At 42.5% G+C, this 20,121-nt stretch overlaps 1 protein-coding gene across 1 annotated transcript in view; it reads right to left on the reverse strand.

Moving 5' to 3' along the window:
• Positions 1-338: 338 nt before the first annotated feature.
• The window catches only part of ASB2 (ankyrin repeat and SOCS box containing 2), a 32,683-nt gene continuing 12,900 nt past the window's right edge, over positions 339-20,121 (reverse strand). The window contains exons 4-10 of the mRNA XM_054200781.1: positions 19,749-19,915; positions 18,951-19,106; positions 16,707-16,952; positions 13,709-13,880; positions 8,240-8,801; positions 4,212-4,365; positions 339-3,948 (exon numbers count right to left, since the gene is read on the reverse strand). Coding sequence (XP_054056756.1) covers positions 3,812-3,948; positions 4,212-4,365; positions 8,240-8,801; positions 13,709-13,880; positions 16,707-16,952; positions 18,951-19,106; positions 19,749-19,915 — 1,594 coding nt within the window. The 3' untranslated portion in view covers positions 339-3,811. The remainder of the gene's footprint in view (positions 3,949-4,211; positions 4,366-8,239; positions 8,802-13,708; positions 13,881-16,706; positions 16,953-18,950; positions 19,107-19,748; positions 19,916-20,121) is intronic.

A 20,121-nucleotide genomic window follows, 5' to 3' on the forward strand; every position in this document is an offset into this window, starting at 1 on the left:
TGGATGTTACTTTTTAAAATCCTTTGTGACATGGAACTTCCCTTCCCAGCCCAGGGCAGGCAGTGGCCCTTGCTGGGGCTCTGAGTTGGAGCAGCAGTGAAGTAAAACACAAATGAACAGAAGACAATTGTTAAGTATATTTGAAATCAATGAATGGGGATGCATGAGATTTTCCAAAAGGTTTGCAAAGAATAGCAACTCTGTCTCCTCTGTAGCCATACTTACTGTTCTCTCACCCCTGAGATTAACATCAACATTGTTGATTCCGACTTTTCCTGACTATTTTTGTATTTGGTTGTTCAATGTTGATATTCAGGACAGCTGATAGCCCTTCAGAATCCACTTGTTTATTCATACTTTATTTGAAAGATGGAAACATAACATTCTAGAGCTGCTATTTTACTACAACAATGCAAACTTAAACTGTTAAAACCACAATAGCTTTTATAAATAACAGGAAGGGAGAGGTAAATGAAAAAGCTTTCATACAAAATGAAATAAAAAAATCAAAAAAGTGCACAAGAACATCAAGTGAATTGCACATGTTGCGGTAAAAAAAAAAAAAGTACAGTAACCTGGTCATGAAATATTCCGAGAACATTTCACATAAAGTCATCATCTCTGAAGGGGTCTATCTATCACACTAGGTAAAAACAAGTCACTTTACCTTGCACTAGAACTACTGATCTACTTACAAAGCCTGGTTTGTTTGGGTTTTGGGGTATTTGTCTTTTCACTGTAACTTCTAGACAGGTGCATTAAATATACATTGAATTTGTGCAGATTCAGTATTGTGCACAAAATATTGTGTCAATGACTGGAGTGGAGAGGTAGCGTCCATTTCAGTGCGAATAAATGTAAACTGAGTGTGTGAAGATTTGCTCTAAGGATCAAGCAGAAAGGACTTAATAGCACTGTAATCACCAGATTTCCCCTCAAGTAGCCTCTTCCCTCCTCAGTTTCTTTGCACAGTGTGCCCTTATCCTTCCTGCAGTTGTGGTATGTTCCCATCAGACCAGTGCTCTCCTGCTCAGGACAGATGGTTGCGAGCAACCAGAACATGGGTTCCCAATAGAGACAAAGGTCTCTTGGTTGAAAGAAGAAATGGACTTTCCATATTTGCTCCGCTCAAACCCAGTTTCAACTTCTCTGACGACGTAAAAAGAAATGGCAACTCGCGAGACTTGTGTACATAACAGTGTTGGCTTAGGGGAAATTCCCAGTTTGGGATAGCTTATGAAATTCCACCCCTGTGGTTATAGATGCAGTTGGTGATTGTGAAGCCTTCTATTGGCCAGCGGTCTCCAGGGCTGTCATTGCACACTAAAAAAGCATTTAAGTAAATGGTTTCCAACAAGTGGTGTCTGTATCCATTACCCTCTATGACTCTGCTCTGTTACACTCGTTTAATTTCAAGGAATTTTCTTCTGATCTATATCAATATGAGTAAGATCCAGCTGCTCAGCCCCATAAAGTGAGAGATGCTCGAACTCCACAGGTCATTTTCCATCTCTCAAGATATTGCTTACCAATAGAGGGCCTTCATTGGCAAAACTGGTCTAAAGATTTCCTGTTCCCCATCCCTTTCCCTCCACCCAGTACTTTTCCAACCTGAAGCAGTTCCCTGTTCACGCTGCAGGAGACAAGGGGGTAGATCCTAAACTGGTAGTAATGGAAGTCACTGGATGAAATTTCAGCAGTGGAGGAATCTCACCTGCCTTTCCAAAGCTTTGCAAGAAGATCGCTGTTCTGTGTGAATTGAAACTCTTGTTTTTTCAACTTCTTTTGCATTTGGGAAGGGGACAGCTATGGACAGGGTGCCTGTAGCTGTAACCAGTTCTTCTTCTCACATTCTGTCCCATAACTGCTGAACACATTTCACACAAAACCATCACAGAATCTGAACTCATGTGCCCAGACAGACTTACATGTGTGCAACACACTTTTAGTCCTGTGTTAAGGCATAAAACTCCACACAAATAAAACTCGGTGCGATGCATTTTCCCTACTTACATTTCTATCTGATAGCATGGATGGTATGCAGGCCAGCAAACAGAACCAGATCTGTCAGGTCTCTGGTGGAGAATTGAAACAAACCATGGTGCACAGCTCCTTTGTCACCTAAGGTAAGAATGAGTGTCCTTCTAGCATAAGATCTGCAAAGACATAGTTCCAAAATTTAGGCTCTTCCATCCTTACTTAGGTGCCTAGTCAGGAATGAGGCACCCATTGAATCAGTGGTGCAGCAAGTCACACCTGTCAACTGAGCTGTAGTCACTGCCAACAACTGTTCATGGGCTCCTCGGCCTCCCCAGCTGTGAGGGAATGTGACTTGTTAAAAACTTCAATAAAAGAATTTCACGGACAATTATAGCAGTTCAGCTGATAGATGGTAACTTGTTAAACTGCCATAAATCAGTTGTGGACCTGAGCTGTAAATAGGTGACCTAATTTTCAAAGAAGCTGAGATAATAACTTTCATCAGTGTTAAAGGGAGCTAATAGACACTTCAAACTTCCAAAGTCAGGAAATTCAGGACTAAATCCTAAGACTTTTATTCTGCCTCAGTGATATTGGACACAAAATGTGGTTCCCATTGGCTTAAGTGGAACTACACCTGGTGCATGCAACATGTCATTGTTCAGGCACCTGAATAAGGATTTGGAAGCCTAATTATGGGTATTCATTTTCATAAATGTCAAAGTCTGACTTTCATAATTCCAAAATAATCTCTCTTTTCTTACAGTGATGGTATTGTTATAGCCACAGAGGTCCAAGGAGCTAAGAGAGGTTGGGTTTTGTAGGGACAAGATCTTCTAGCGGAGGAACAGGTAAAGTTGGTTTAGCAATGTTGCCTCTCCCTACGTACCTTGACTCTCTCGTTCACATCACTTTCTGTTCCTGGTCCTCTATGGCTTTGTCATGTTCTGACACCAGCTTCCTGACAGAGTAAAGCTACTGTTTACAGTGCAGCTACTTCTAATTTACACCAAAAAAAAAAAAAAAAAAAAAAAAAAAGAAGAAAGAGCTCAGAGTTGCTTTAAAATCTCCAGTCTAGGAAATTCTCTCAAGCAGAATTTCACCTACTTCTTATTGCAAATGTAATGCAAAATGAACTGTATTCGCTATGTGCAACTGCAATTCTTACATCCTTCTTAAATTAACCGTTCCTTGACTTTCAAAGGAATCAGCATTTCTGTATTTCAGTCTATTAAAAAGTTCTGATATTTGAATGTTCAGAAATCAAGTACTCAATAAGAAAGGTCCAAAAAATGAAAGTAAAATTGTTAGCCAGATGGTGTCAAAGTATCAGAGAACTAGCAACCAGCACACTTAGCAGAAAACCAAACAGTAGAATAGAAACTAAAATAAAAATCTCAGTTGGTGAAATGTGATTGTTTTCCCAAATATGTGTACTCTTGACAATTTCTGAATTGTGATCACAGCAAGGATGCTAAGCTCCACCACAACCCCAGGATACCTTTGAATTCCTCACTGATACTTGCTTCAGCGCTACTCATTTTTCAGTGTTGGCTTTCACTTCTTGTTCTTTGCAGACCAAGCTCTGAGGTGAATCGTCAGCATTTTCTCTTGAAAAACCTAACAACAGTCCTATGTTTAGCTCTCTGTCTCCTCCGTTTTCTTCTCACTCATGCTTCAAAAGCATATTTCTCTTAGATTAGTCATTGGAGGGCGCTTGACCAAGCCAGCAGCAATTTCCTCCCCACCGTGCACGATGTGCGCCCTGGCCATGCTGATGACGCTGGGTTTGCCATGCCGGGAAGCCGCTGCGTGTCCAGAGTGCCTGGGATCACTGTGAGTAATCATGCTGTAAGTATCGAATCAGTCTTTCCGGGAGAGGCAAGGTATTGAGAAGCTTAATGCGGTTTCTTCCAACCAGGCTTCGTACCTTGATGCGGCAAAGATGGGAAAGAGGTCGTGGGGGTTCTGAAAGACAGGCAGGACAGAAACATGAGTGGAACAGGTTTAAACTTGAGTGAGACTGCTTCTCCTTGGGAGAGGGAGGAATTTAACATCACAGATTCAGTGACACCCCACCAATGTCTCTTTTTTGTACATCCTACCTGGTCCAAAATGTAATTCAGTCTTCTATCAAGTTTAAGGGATGAATACTAAGGGGGGATGGTATCTGAGGTTTTGAATCCAATAGTGGGACTATTTCTGCCAGGTTCTCTCCTGGGTGACCATACCTGCTTTTTCTTTAATGACAGCCCAGTCCTCATAGCTGTCAATGTGCTCCTTGAGCCGGGAACAGAGCTGCACGTTACCCACGTAATCCAGGAGAACATCGATGATCGGCCCGGCCCAGCGACTCATCTCTGGAGCAGACACCATTTCACAAAACTTCAAGGAAAAACAGAATGACTACCGTCAGTGGGACATGAATGTACCCATGGATACTGCAATGATAGCAACAACCCCTCTGCGTTGGTTGTCCCACCCTTCTACCAGCTGTGAGAGCAATTACCAGTTTCCTGTCAGAAAATTTCAACTAAAGCCTCTTTTTTTTTGCAACTCAGGGCAGAATCCCCTCTTTACAAGCACATGAGGACACAAAACCCTGGTGGAGTCCTCGCTCTGGAGCATGGAAAGGATGTTGAATTGTTTACAGGGTCCAAAGGCCCTGCTTCCATAGAAATGGGAGGGCAGAGAAGTGCTCACAGCTTTGCCGCAAGCCAGTAAGGGAGCTGCTGAAAGCTCCACACAGCCCAGGGCGCTATGACCCAGCGCGCTGGGTCCTTTTCCTTTCTTGGGAGAGGCTCTGCGGGGCAACTGTGCATAAAGGAGACTTAGGGAAAGAGGGAGATTCAGCAGAGCACAGCACCTCCTACTTCTGGTGAACCCATTGGTATCGGCAACTTCTGGGGACCAAACACCTCACTAGAAACAAGCCTGGAGAAAGCTCTGCAGAGATGTATCCCAGGCAGTTTTACTCACCCATGGGAGAACTATCCTGGGCCTAATACAGAGCAGAGGAGGCTGAGGGGAGACCTCATTGCCCTCTACAACTACCTAAAAGGAGGTTGGAGAGAGGTGGGTGTTGGCCTCTTCTCCCAAGTGAATAATGACAGGACCAGAGGAAATGGTCTGAAGTTGCAGCAGGGGAGGTTTAGATTGGCTATTAGGAAGAATGACTTTACTGAAAGAGTGGTCAGGCACTGGAACAGCCTGCCCAGGGAGGTGGCTGAGTCACTAGCCCTAGAGGTACTTAAGAAATGTCTAGATTTGGCACTTCAGGGCATCGTCTAGTGACAGAGATTGTAAGGGTTTTTTTCTGTGTGTGTATGGTTGGACTCGATGATCTCAAAGGTCCTTTCCAACCATGAAGATTCTATGACTCTATGATTAGAGGAGCCTTACTCAGTCCTGGATAAAGCAAATCTTCTGTTGCCCCCAGTGCGAGCTGTAGAGTATTCAGAGCCATTGCATGGAGGGCTGCTTATGGAGATACTGAGGAATAGACTTAAGGACCTGACTTTAAGCAGTTTCATTTCAAAAAAGTAGTGACTTCTCTTCCCACTTTAATCTAAATATGCATATTATACCAGACAGCTTCATCTATCTCGGTTAGGGTGCTGCATATGATGGAGGTATCTGTGGACTTAGCTGCATGTGAGCAGCCAGAAAATTTAAGATGAATTAAATCACGCTGTGTGGATAAGAGCTCAGGCACGTGGCTGAGCCCAATTGAATGATGGTGGCTTAAGCACCATCCATCAGCTTAGTCACTGTGACTGTCTGCAGGCACCCTCCAAGCCCACCCCAAACGTGAAAGATAATGCACCAGCTTAACCCTCTTTCAGTTTAAGCTCCTGTAACTAGATCACATTTGATTATACATGCATGAGCCCTAACTCAAAATGCATTAAACTCTGTGTGGATATGCTTATTCAGAAATAAAATTATATTAGCTCACCTAGGAAAGAATAAAGCTGCAGAAAATTGTAAGGCCATTTTATTTGAGGTGAGAATATTCACAGAGGTGTTTACTATACTTCTGACTTATTTTTTTCACTGAGCATCACCATGTAATGTTTCTCAGGAAAATTAGGTACAGTAATGTGGGGAGGATGCCAGTGGACAACCCAGTTTCCTACCTGGAAGTTCAGTTTAGTATATCTGGCCGTTGTTCTCTAGCGCATATGCCATTGCCACGCAGTTATCCACAAGATGTGCAAACTGGGGATCTGCGCTAACACCTCCAAGCAGTAACTCCACTTTGTCAGAGTTTACATGAGGACACGTGTAGGGCAATAAAACACTGGATCTTATTGCTTTCCTCTTCTTGTCTTTGCCAGAGACCTTGCCTGCCTTTTTTCCTCTTCCCTATTTACAACTTCAGCCTACAAAAATGTTTTCTGGAATTAGAACTTTCCAAAACATGTTGCAGGAAAAGAACCACAGCAAAACGGAGCCACATAATGCAAATGTGCAACTACAGGCAATGGAACTGACTCAGGGACAAAATGACTCTGAGCCTGCAGTCTCGGTGGGCCCCTGAATGCCCTCTCGCGGCAGTAGGATACTTCACTGCCCACCTTCACGGTTTTGACACGCCAATTGTGGAAACGTGGAGTGAGACAGCAACCATTTTTCTGCATTCACTTTATCCAGGATACATTAACTTAGCAGCAACACTAATGATTTATAGTTATGCGTTTTTCAAATCCACTTCCAGTAGCTCACAGTCTTTACTGTATAAAGACTAATCATTCAGATTTATTATCCTTACGTCATCTTATACAAGAAAATAAAAATTGCACATCTTTTGTGTGGAGAAGGCTACAGTTTCATAAGATCCTCTATATTTCAGAATACAAATCGTACCACAACTATACATGAAGCTACATTATACAAGATTTAATTTTATTAGACAAATTCCTAGCAGTAAGAACCAAATTTAAAAAAGTATTGGAGAGAAGGGATTGTTTTTTCTCTGTATGCATTTGTTCCTCACCAGTCTCTCACTAGGCACAGATATAATTTTACACAGCTTTTGCTACCTCTGCCTCATGTGGTCTGACCTTTGAGGTGATGACTCTGTTTGTGAGTGACCTAATATTTTGTTAGGCACTAAAAGTAGTGTTAGGTGAGAATCAGAGGGAAATAATGTGCCTAAATAGGTCAAAACAGAACTGGTTTTGAGTGGCTAGGATATCATAGAGGGCTACAAACAAACCCTCTCTCCTTGCCTTGGAATTCCAGCCCTCTATTCTTTCTACATGCAACCATATTCTCTATATCATAGAGATGATATATTTTAGAAGCTGATTTTTTTCTTCCCTGATTCTTTGCAAAATGGAAAGACTGCCGTGCTGGGATTTCTTCGTTGTGTTGCATGATGAAGGGTAGCAAATTTTGATTGGAGGGTCGGATTTTGTTTGAGATATACTGGAAGGAGTCAACATACAGAGAACAGGAAAAAAAAATGAAAAAGAAGTGTAATTTGAGATTCTGCAAAGTCCTTTAAGGGATTGAGAGTCCAATTCCAGCCCAAAGGAAGCTGAGCCCAGCTGTGCTTTGGAAAGGACTGCAAAGATACACACGTAAAATGTGGGTATCTAAAATCTGTAAGTGGCTTTGAAAATACGAAATCATGCATCTAAATCTCCTAATCTCTTTTCAGAACTTCAAATATAATGTACAGTCATATAGCTAATGTATTGATTTACACTCTCTCTGAAGAGCTGCTTATCCAGTAGACTCAGAAATTGCAACTATTTACATTCAGTAGTTTACACTCATAAAATGAAGCACTAGACAATTTTAATTTAACCAGGAGATTAAATTCCATATCAGACAAAACAAATCTTACAGGGCAAATAAAACAAGCAGGATTCTACTGTCCCTATGCTACTGCCCATATGTTACCACCCATATGACACTGCCTGTCAAGAAAACATGCTTCATGCCTGGCACCTCAGGTCCAGAGGAAAAGACTATTGCAGATCTGATGGCAAGGCTGTCAAAATGGCTATAATTCACTGCAAATTCAAGCTAGGGCCACAGCGGCTGTTGCCTACCCTCCTGCTGTCATTGAACATGGACTTGGAACATTCATACACTCTTATTGAGCCTTTTTTTTCCTGTAAATAAAGTAGGAATAAAGGCACCTTCTCTCACAGGAAATTTGGGAGAAAAAATACATTATAGTTGTGAAGATACATGGGTATGAGAGGTCCTCAGAAGTACTTTAGGTAGACAAGGTAGTGCTTACCTGTACTATGGTTGGCTCCTTGGACAGCTGAGGATCATTAAGTCTGTCCCGTCTGTAATTTAATGCAGGGTGTGGGCCATTTCCATACTGACACTCAAAACAGGAACTTGCGTCACAGCCCAGATCCAGGAGATACTTCAGCACAGAAAGGTACTTCATTGAAAACATGATGGTTGCCGGAAATGTGGTGGGATGGCTTGATATATAGGCATCAATGTTTGCTCCATGGTCAAGGAGCAGTTTCATGGTCTTCAGGCAGCCGTGGCGGATGGAGATGAGTAATGGGTTAATGAGGTCAACATTGGGGTTGGCTCCAGCTTGCAGCAGGAGCTCCGTGGCATAGATATTGTTGTTAAAAACAGCAAAATAGAGGGGAGTGGTGCGTCTGTCCTCATAAAGGCAGGACCGTTCGTTGGAGAGGGCAGTGTTGACGTCATAGCCAGCATCAATGAGCTCTTCCAAGATGTCATCATTATTGCGTTCAGCCGCTAAGTGCAGGGGGCTGATGCCACTACGCTTGACACGGGTGCGGCTGGTCACAGGGATCAGCATGGAGACAATCCTGCCAGGTGGAGAGTCAGTGAACAGCAGTGAGCTCTAGGGGATCTACAAGCATACAGCAAATTGTAGCTGTATGGTTGTAACCATAAGAGAGAGCCTGCTAACTTGGGCACAGGACCAGCTCTCTGAGAGAAACCAGTGTGTGAACTTGAAACCTGCCAACAACTCCTTATGCTCCTACCTTGCAAAAATGTTAGTTGTGTGACTCCCTCTTTCATGGACGAACAAGGTTTTTTTTGAATTATAACCCAGTTTCTGTGAGGTAATGGCAGCTACAGGGGTGGTTACGATGGAAGAGACCATGTGCTGGCACCTCACCTACCCTGTTGTAACTTCTCTTAGGTGCCACAGCCCAAATGCCAGACACCCAGCCAGGATCTCCCAGAAGTTCTGCACCTTCATCATGGTGCTGTGGGTAGGACTGGAGGAACAGGTGCATGGCCTGAGGTGCCAGCAGGTAGGCTGTATCTCACCACCTCCATCAGGATTGCTTTATTGCTCGGCAGAGAAGGGTGCCAACACAAGATGTTGGTAGGCTTCATGGGTCCCAGCCACAGCAAGAGCCTTGAAGCCAGAAAGGGGGTGAAACCAAACCTTCCTCTGCATGACTGAGCTAGGATAAACAACCAAATTCGGTTCCCAGGCCTCCCCACAGATTTTACAATTCAGTTATTACCCTGGATTGATCCCCATCCTGGGGGTCCTCACTGTGTGGCTTTTGGCTGTGGCAAATCCATGGGGCTATCAACGTTCAACCCAGATCATGGGGAGCCAAAAAGGCAATTAGGAAAGGTGAGAAAAAGAAATAAAAATATTTTCCAGGCTGGTTTCCATCCTTTAGCCCAAGGAGAAAAAATGTACAGCCAAGTCCTAAACCCGAGTAATCAGGGATTGCTATTGGAAAGTGTGATGTGGCCTTAAACACAGCAACATAAATCAAGCTGCTCTCGTTACATAATGTCAAGTTCAAATATATGATGTACAGGAGTCCCGCAGTCACAAATCTGTGATCATTTTTATGTCTCCATAGGTGCCATTGGAGCTGCATAGCCAGCCCCATGGGTTAAACCCTTATTTCCTGCTTATAAAGTTAGATGGACTAGCCAAGGCACTGGGTTGATTCTGTAAATGCAAACAAGATAAAGCTACTTCCAGAAAGAGCCTAGGGACAATCCAACGTGAGTCTGCCTACTGTCTCAGGAGATGCCCATGCTCCCTATATAATGCCTGCGGAGAGAGGGATATCTAAAAAGGAACTTGTGGAAGCCAAAAAGCTAAACACACCTTCTCCTCCTCTTCTTCCTCCCATGCAGACTCCTCTATCTAGCAGTCAACAGCTCTTCTAACACATCAACATGCAAAGCTCAGTTTCCTACCATGTAGCGTGTCTCCTTTAAAATGCTGTGTATCTTCAGCTTGACTGCAATGGCTGGTCCCAACACTGGGCCCTCGAACATATATTTACATAATGAACTAAGCCAAATATAAGCACTAGTCTCAGGAAGACCTTTGTCTGTGATGCACGGAATGATCCTGTGAAAGACTGAGCCTCCAACGCTCCCAGGAGCTGAAATAAGAGTTGAAGACGCATAACATTTTACAGGATTATCTTCCTATTTACATAATGGACTGTTGATGTCTCCAAGTTACTTCTACATCTCATTTTTAAACAAAAAGGCTTTTAAAATTATGTAAATATCTTGGGAAATTAAGCATGGGGTTTTTTTCTCCACGCAGCCTCACTAATCCTCCAGCGCTGTGACGCTCACCAGGGAGCAGGAGGTTTGGGTGCTGGTGAGCTGGCAACTTCCCACCGTTAGCAAATGTTCTGCAAGAGCCACAATAACAAAAAGGGCACAGAGCATTATGAGGACACCATGCCAAGTGCCAGCATTAGTCATCCCATGATCAACTGTTTTGAAGATTTAAGGGTCTGTTTTGTTCTTTCCTTCCAGCATATGTGCTTCAGCCAGCTCTTCACGTCTGAGTTAAAGAGGCATTGCATCATTTCTTTCTGCAAGGAGGACCTGAATCTCACCACAGGGGTGCTCTGCATCCCAATGCTGCAGTGTCCCAGACCTCAGTACACTCCCTGTACCCCAGATTTATTTTGAGAGGAAAAGCAGGAAACATCAAATTTTGCAGCTTGAGCCTATCTCTCTTCCTCATCCTCCAAAGTGGGTTGGTTCAGTAACATCATGCCTCCACCTCTGCAGTCTTTCAAGTCTGTCTAGAGGGAGAAGGCACCTCAAGTGAAGGCAGCCAAAGCCAAACAAGCCAGACCACATCCCACACCTGTCAGTCAGCTGAGCTTCACGTACAGTTTTGAAATAGTGCTGAGTTTCCCCTTATCCCTGACACCTGCTTCCATGATTTCTATTTGTTAGAAATTCTATGGAGCAGGAGGCAGAGCATCCTTAGTACAAGCATGCCAAGAGTTTAATGACTTGTGCTTACTTAATAAATCTGCCCACACTTCACAAAGTCTTCCCTTCTCAGCATCTCAGTTCCAAGGGGGAAGGAGTTAAATGACTGCTTGCAATTGTCCTACAGCTGATGAGATGACCCTTATGAATTTCAGGTCAGTGTTGACAAGGTGTCATTTAAAATAAACAAACACCCAGCAACAAGAGTTGACAGTTGAGCCTTGGGACCACATTCTTGGCTTTTTGATGGTAGGGAGCCTTTGTGCTCTGGCAAAAAGTTGAAGAGTGGAATTCCTGCAGAATTACGTATTAAATCTGCAGGAATACAAAGAGAGGTCACCGTGAAGGGTGTTATTTTACTGAATACCAAAGGAATTAAGAATGATCAGCCAATTGGGCTAAAGCTTTGTCATTTAGATAAATATTTATAAGAGAAGATCTTTTCCTTTTTTATTTCTTTTGCACTTAGTTTGCAGCAGTTGTGCACAAAAATTTGTGCTCAGTCTTTTACAAATGAAGGAACTCAGCATTTGGGCTGAATTCTGGTTTCATTTGTGCTGCTGGGTGTTGGGAATAATGGATGTGAGGTCTCAATCAGGCCCTTTCTTTCATAACATGGGGATGGACTCAGGTTGCAGAGTTTCTATATAAATTACTTTTCAGGTCAGGACGTGGAACTATTGAGGAGAGGAAAAGATTCAGAGAGCTGGTCCAGACTCTACGTACAAATTGGATTCAGATCAACTTACTGTACTTTCAAATGAACTTTTTTGAAAGTGAACAACTGGAGCTGGGTTCTGTCTCTGGCACATTTCTCGTCTAAATATGTTTATTTTCAAGAAAATGTCTTTGTAACTCAAACTCCGGAGAAAATTTTGAACCATGGCTGCAATAGTCTATGGAAGGTATTCATGTACATGCCCTGAGCATATTAACCCATTACCTAAATTCACAATGGGCTGCCCTCTGGAATACACAGCTTGCACAAAGAAGCAGGCCTACTCCAACTACAGAAAGTGAATATCCACAGGTCTAAGGTCTATCAAAGTCAGTTGAGAAGCTTAATTGGGATTCCCAAGTAGACCTAAACGCTAGGATAAAAGATGCTATGGGAAGGTGTAGCGCTGTCAAAAGTTTTCATTCCTCAGACATCGTAAAATATATAAGAATCTGCTCTTGCAGTTGTTTGCAAAGATAGCTTTACTACCCAGAAACAGTCTTTGCAGTTGGATATGCTCTCTCCTTCGACTATTGCTGAAAGGATTTTATTAGAAACTGTGATAGTCAGGAGAGTCCACTACAGTCACCAAAAGGGTCTGTCACTGCAAGATGTGACTGTGTTTTGCAAAAATAGCTGTGGGTCGCTGGCCCTCCCAGCAGCAAGGGGTTAAAGGCAGGAGATAATACTTGCTCTAGGATCAGAAGTAAATGCTAAGGACTTCTTCAGAAGCATGCTGCAGTGTCCCAGGTCTTGAAAGAGCTAGGTAAACACTATTTACATGACAGTCCAACAGTCCCATCCCCAGGCAGCATCTTCTAAATTGATATCCTTTATAGCAGGCTTAGCAGAGTTTCTCCCCCTTTACATCTTTATTTAAAACATCTTTATTTCAGAGGACTGGCATATCTACCTGATTCCTGGTTATTTTTTCCATTAGTTACTTTTCTCACTGTTTAAAGAATGTCCTCAATTCTATACCAAACCGGTTTCGTTTCAGAAACAAACCACTGGATCTTTTTAAGCATTTGTCTGTTACATTTAAGAGTCATTTAATCACTCACTAATAAAGTGTATGTTCCAGACCGTGAGTAAATCTTGTACTTCTTTTCTGAAGCCTTTCCAATTTCCTGAAAGGTTTCTGAAAGGGAGGATACCAGAACTGGACACCATATTCTAGCAACAATCTCACTAATGCCCTAGAGATTCACTTAACCACTTCCCGCTGTCAGCATCTGAATTATTGTCAATAAAACCTGAACACATCAGAGACGAAAGGAGCATGTTCCGCCTGTGAAGAATAATTACAATAGGCTCATGTAGGAAAATGATTGCAAACTATGCTGCAATATGTATTGAGGACTAACACACGCACTCACCCACCACCCCACCCCTTTTTTTTAATGTTTTATTCCATTTTTATTCCATCCCCTGCTTTTTTATTCCACCTCAAGCAAATTTTGTGGAGTTCAGTTTAATTCACTTCCAAGATACGTGAGGTTATGTAGGTGATATCTTGGCAAAGCTAAAGGAATCTTGCACCCCACGTTCCTGCTCACCCCATCTCATCCATCCCAACCCGCAAACACACTCTTCAGTTTCTAATTTCCAACCTGAGCTCCACAAGCGGAAAGCCGCATTCTCAACTGGCAGCTCCCTTGCTCGCAATGCTCAGAATTGGACCTAGGACATTACGTTCTCCTTTTCATAAGGACTTTGCATTCTTGTCTAAAAGATGAAACTATGAAATGAACTAAAACTTACTCGCAAATCCCTTTTTTTGCTGCTATGTGAAGAGGTAACAGGCCATCCTTATTGGCTTTGTTAGCATCTGCTCCTTGGGACAAAAGAAACTCCACAATAGGTACGTGTCCGTTTTTACAGGCTTCATAAAGAGCAGAGGCGTTATCACTGGCTTGAGTATTTATATCAGCACCTAGGAAGGAAGAAAATCTTTATAGCACCAAAAGGTTAAAAACAGATGGAAGAAATGTACTTTGAACGAACACATACATTTCCATGACACTGGAGCTATAAAATGGGCTGGATGGGGATGCGAATGAGGTCATACCAGAGGTGATACAGTCTTATCAGTTATATACAGTTATATCATAGATCTCCACTGGCTTTTAATATGCTGTGAAATTTATGAGGGAGGGTTTAACACGGGTGGCAGCCATTAGCTCCCAATCATGAATCCAGACTCCATTCAGCTGTAGCTCCAAGGCAAAAAACTTTAAAATGTGCTGTTCTTTATATAGCATGGCCTTTTCTTTAGACACAATAATTCCATTAGTATTAATGTGTTTAAACTATGTATATACGCTATTCCTGAGCAGGAGTTTGGAGTAGATGATCTCAATAGGTGCTTTCCAAAATTCTGTGTTTAAGTACCTATGATAAATATTTATTGCACCTTGAATACAGTGTCCCATTTTGGGCCCCTCACTACAAGAAAGACATTGAGGGGCTGGAGTGTGTCCAAAGAAGAGCAATGAAGCTGGTGAGGAGTCTAGAGCACAAGTCCTGTGAGAAGCAGCTGAGGGAACTGGGGTTGTTTAGCTTGGAGAAAAGGAGGCTGAGGGGAGACCTTATTGCTCTCTACAACTACCTGAAAGCAAGGTGGGGGTCGGTGTCTTCTCCCAAGTAACAAGTGGTAAGATGAGATGAAATGGCTTCAAGTTGTGTCAGGGGAGGTTTAGTGGATATTAGGAAAAATTTCTTTACTGAAAGCGTTCTCAAGCATTGGAAAAGGCTCCTCAGGGAAGTGGTTGAATCACCACTCCTGGAGATATTTAAAAGGCGGGTAGACATGGTGCTTAGGGACATGGTTTAGTGGTGGACTTGGAAGTGTTAGGTTTATGGTTGGACTTGATGATCTTAAGGGTCTTTTCCAACCTATATGATTCTATGGTCCTATGATTCTGTGATTCTATTGATATTTATACATATTATTTATAATCTATATATTCACACTGTAAGTACATTTATACTATTTATACTATGTTTTAATTTTTAGTACATATCCAGGCTAAAATAGGACCCTATAACATGACATCTGCAGAGTACCAAGCAACAACTCTAATCAACATTTATTTGGTTGTGCCTTAGTCAATGAATATTTCATTTCAAAGCTCAACACCTGAGGCCGTATCTCTTCATTTCATGAGGGTTGAAGTTAGGCTCCAAATGGTAAGTTTTTCCAACAAAAAAAGGATAAATATTACTAATGAGCTACTAGATTATTTTGGAGCATTTTTTCTTGAAGTCTAGTGTGTTCTTGGCTTAATAAACAACACGCAAGAATAAACTGACACCTAATACTTGGCCAAAACCTATTCAGAACCTGGTGTTGTCTGTGCTGGGTATTTAAGGCCTGAAAACCTGGGTTTCGACTGTAATGTACTGCACCATGGTGTCCTCAGAAAGGCTGCTCTATGTGTATTCTAAATGGGAATGACAGTTCACTGGAGTTTTGCTTCTAAACTGCAATAAAGAAGCCGATCAGTCACCCGTTTGATCATGAAAACTCCCTGCCAAAGAGAACATTTCCCTGTGCTCTCACCCCAAGCCGAAACATCTGTGTTGTGTTTGGCCCTTTGAAGATGTTGTAGCTGGAAACATCAGGAGAATTGCAGTGACAACACATAACACAGGACTATGTTCCTAATGAAAAAGAAATGAAAAAGAAACCCTTTTTATGATGAACTTTGCTCATGCAGTGATATCATTGCTGGAACTCTCAGAGGAGTTTTTCAGGGCTTGAAACAATTGGACAGTTTTATTGGATTTTCTCCTGTGTATTTTTCTCAAAATTGAACTTTAAGGAAATCCTAATATCTATCTAGGTTGAAACACAAATCACATTCTGGCTTAGTTTCTAAAATTGTAGGCAGTATGATGGACTAACTGCTCATATAAAACTGACTTGACAATGCTGTCTGGACAGCAGAACACATTTTTTTCATTCCCCAACTCTCATATTTTTCTTAGCCATACTAACTGCTTCAGAAGTTTTTCTTATCTTCATCACTGTTTGGCTCTTGTTTCAGAAGTGCAGGACCCAGTTCTTACCTACATTGAAGATAGTAGCCGATAGTGGAAATAAAATATGCCTCAGAATAAATAGTAAAGTATGTTGTGCTTATTGTAAAGCTGTTTTACATGAGTGGAGCACTAAAAGGTGGGTTTAGTATAAACTAGAATCAAATTCGCTCAGTTTATATGTTTGAATATATCCACATGAGGAGAGTAGGTTGTCTTCTGCTTCGTGTAAATCCGTTAACTATACAATAGTACTTTATCTATTTTTGGCAGGATTAATTAGTGGAGGAGAGCTAACCTTGCCCATCACTGCACATGTTCATGAGCAGATGGGGTTGGCTAATGTTCAGCTTCTGCCATCTATTGCCACCTACAGTTGTCTTCTATGACTGATTGGATTTTAGGCTACATGTGTGCAGCAATACGGATTTTGAAAGCTGTCAGGCAATGCAAGTAGAGAGCACCACATTCAATGTGAGTAGAGAGCACCATATTACTTCCCAAAGTAAGTGACCATGAGTGAATGCTGAAGAAGCATGTGTGTCTAGACCATGGTCTCTGAAATACCCTACACAATTCAGCCATCTGGAGCAACAGGGTTCCAGCACCTCTGCAGGCTAGGCCTTGTCTCCAGAGGCAGAAAAACTGAGCCAGGGGAGAAATAATGGGAACTTTGGAATAGTAAGAATGAAATGAGTAAAGCACATTCTGTACTCACCACATTTTGCCAGGTACCTCAAAGCTTCCAACTGCCCACTTTCAGCCGCCACAAATAAAGAAGTGATCCCATAGGCGTTTGCAGACTCAATCTTGGCACCCCCTTTCACAAGGATATCAATAATCTCCAGGTCATTTCGGGAGACAGCCTCGTGGAGAGCCGTCCACCCTCGATTGCAACGATGGTTTGTGTCAGCGTTGTACTGTACCAGGAGCCTTGCGGCCTCTGCATTCTTGCGCTCACAGGCTGTTTTGGGAAAAAAGCGAAGTGATTAGGACAAGCTTTTGAAAGATTCTGGGTGTTGTGGTACCCATTTCATGTAGCATAAGGTAACATAATACAATTAGGCCATAGTGAGTAAGATCAAAGATCCACCTAGGTCAATATGAGGGCCAAGGCTGCTGCCAAATGACATTGTCTGGGGCTTGCAAAGGATGTGGCAAAGGATGTGGTAAAGGATGTGACGCCAATCGTCAAGCGTGACCTGGGGGAGGCTAAGTATCACGTGTGGGACTGAGGGGAATCCAGCCCAGCACATTTGTACCAACTGGACACCACAGTGACACAGGGAGGTGACAAGGTGCGGGAGGTAATTTATGAAGAACAAACATATTACAGAAATCACGTGACCTGCACACATTTTTTCAAAATTCTGTGCAAAAACTGACTCTGTATCTCACTGCCTTGGACTGCTGATAAAGCTGTATATAGACAAGAAAATAAAAAAAAAGCCTAAGCAAACAGTCTCCCAAAAAGGATGCTTAGCAAACAATAATGGTGTGAGTCAGTAGCTCTCTCTCGGCTGGCAACAATTTATATCGTTCAGGACCATCCTGAACTAAAGTTATTTTCTTGATAATTAATAGTGTTTTGTTGGGGTTTATTCTACCATTTGCTCCATTGCTTTTTGAATCCCAAATCATGAGGCTTCCTACACATCTGTACTGTGGGACCCCAAACCAACGGTACCTAGAATAAGCAGCCACATTTACAAACCCCAACTAGCACTTGTTTTGCAATGTGCAGAGAGGCCAGCACATTCCATAGCAATTGATTTTTTTCTTCTTTGAAATAATAGTGTCGTCTTTTCACAGAGCTCCTGTCTTTTGGTTTGATTCTTCCCTTGGGACATCGCCATAACTTCTGCTCCCATACATAGGTGTAATTTATGTGTACAGAAAGCAACTATCTGATTAGACACTGCTGTAATTACCTATGCATAGCTCTGCAGAGTTTAATTTGCTCCCATACTGGGGATAAGTAATTTGTTATGCTAATTATTTGATTCTTTTTCTTGCTGGAGGATAGACCAGAAGATTTTTGCATCGATACCAGCACATTCTTAACAGGTTTTCTCTGGCTAAAGGGTTCTTTCATTTTATTGGTATTATTGTTGCTATTATTATTACTATGAGTAATACTACTGCTACTACTACCACTACTACTGTGTGTTTAATGCGCAGCTGAACAGCTTTCCCTTTGTTGACTATAAGCCAGAATTTTAAAACTAAAGTATTTTAAACTGAGCAGCTCTAGTGCCAAACATGCAAAGTTGGAGGCAAGATTACTGTCGAAACCAGCAATATATACTTTTTAATATTTTAGAGCACTAAAAATAATCATGACAAGACCAGTCAATAAAAGTGAGAGGGACACAAAGGTGTGAGAGATCAGCTCCTTCTCGGAATCTTTGTGAAATCATGAATGTAACGCTAAAGTAAGTGTTCTCTCTGACCAGCAGCAAAGTTGTATGTAGATGTTAAATACTTTGTCTTCCTTACTGAATTGTTTATAACTTTATGCATCTCCCATAGCACACAGCCTGGCCTGGCCCACACAGTATATGAATCACTGGCACGTCTACAATTACTATATTCCCACATCTTAGTTAGGTCCTGCTGTCTAGAAAAGCATATATATTCCTGTATTACCCGGCTTGCCCTAAATTTGGGACATTGTGTGGACACCCTGTGCTGAAAGGGCCCCTGCTAAGCATCACCCCAACACCACCCTTAGCATCACATCCCACCCCGCAGGGCAGACACTAATCCCAGCTCTGACGTGGATGAGAAGAGAGGCTGTAGCATGGCAGGTCAGGCATAGGAGATAGAAGGGAGAAGGAAGGGAGGAAGAAAATAGGAGGTAATTGCTGAGTTTCAGCCCCGCGCCACAAGCGATCCTTCAGCTCTCCCTTGGTGCTGCCAGAAGGTGCTGCTCAGCATCCCTGGAAACACAGCCTCTCACCTTTGTAGAGCGGCGTTTCTCTGGCCTTGTTGGAGATGTCAGGCTCGGCCCCAGCCTGCAGCAGGGTGAGCAGGCAGTCCAGGTTGCCCCGGCTGGTGGCCAGGTAGAGAGCTGTCTCCTCGTTGAGTGTGCGCTGGTCGATTGTGCCAGGGTACGCTGTGAAGAAACGGTGAGCCCAGAGTCATTATGGCACCTAGTGCACAGCACCATCACCTGTCAAAATCCTTGGAGTCTGAGGTGAGTTTTTGTTGTTTATTCCTTCTTTTCTTTCGCTTGACCATGAACAAGGTTAAGAATATACTATAAAGCCCATGTAACTCAGATTAAGTATCTAAACTAGTCACTGGCTCAGATTAAAATGTTCAGCTCTGGCCACTAGTGATGCAGAAAGCTGTTGAGTAGCAGTTTGAAAACAGCCTACAGTAGTTAACCACCTTCAATCACCAGCAAAGAGGTGCTGGGCTGGATCTCCAGCTAGTGGGAAGAGGGGTAATTGCTGATATTAGCAGCCCAGCGGCTCGCAACAGCCGAGAGCTCAGCTACAAGGCTTTAGGGTAAGAAATCCAGGGCTTGGCAAGATCTGTCCAGAGATCATTTTCTCCTGAAGATCCTAACTTTTAGAGGCTTCAGTCTGCAAACCTATTCTCAAAGAGGAGGTGAAATTAATATACACTCAGAGAGGTTGAAAAAAAGCTTCACACGCAATCCCAGGCAAGGATTGGGCTGCTGCTAATTCTGCTTTTTAGTTTATTCGTGGTGTTCTCCTTTTTGTAATGAATTACTTTTAACTTCACTGACCTTTTTGCAACAGGCTCAGGCAACCCGCTTGGCCATAGTACGCAGCTTCATGGAGGGGTATCCAGCCGTCCTTATTAGGTTGAGAAAGGTTTTTTCCTGATTTCATCATGTTACATACCGCTTTTTCATCTCCATCCTTGATCGCTGCCACTACAGGGTCAAGTTCTCTTTAAAACAAGATAAAAATCTGATTACTGCTTCCTTCATTACTGAGAAACTTTTTTCAGCAACTATATCATTTGTCCAAAATAGTGAACCCCTACAGCCTATATAATATTTGTGGCCCTAAGGTGTCTTGTTACAGGGCCTGCAGAGGTAAAATTTGTCTGCTCTAATTTGGCCATTTACAGCAGAATAATCACTGGCTGGAGGT

This window comes from Rissa tridactyla, chromosome 4 (assembly GCF_028500815.1).
Source record: "Rissa tridactyla isolate bRisTri1 chromosome 4, bRisTri1.patW.cur.20221130, whole genome shotgun sequence".
In the NCBI taxonomy this organism is placed as follows: Eukaryota; Metazoa; Chordata; class Aves; order Charadriiformes; family Laridae; genus Rissa; species Rissa tridactyla.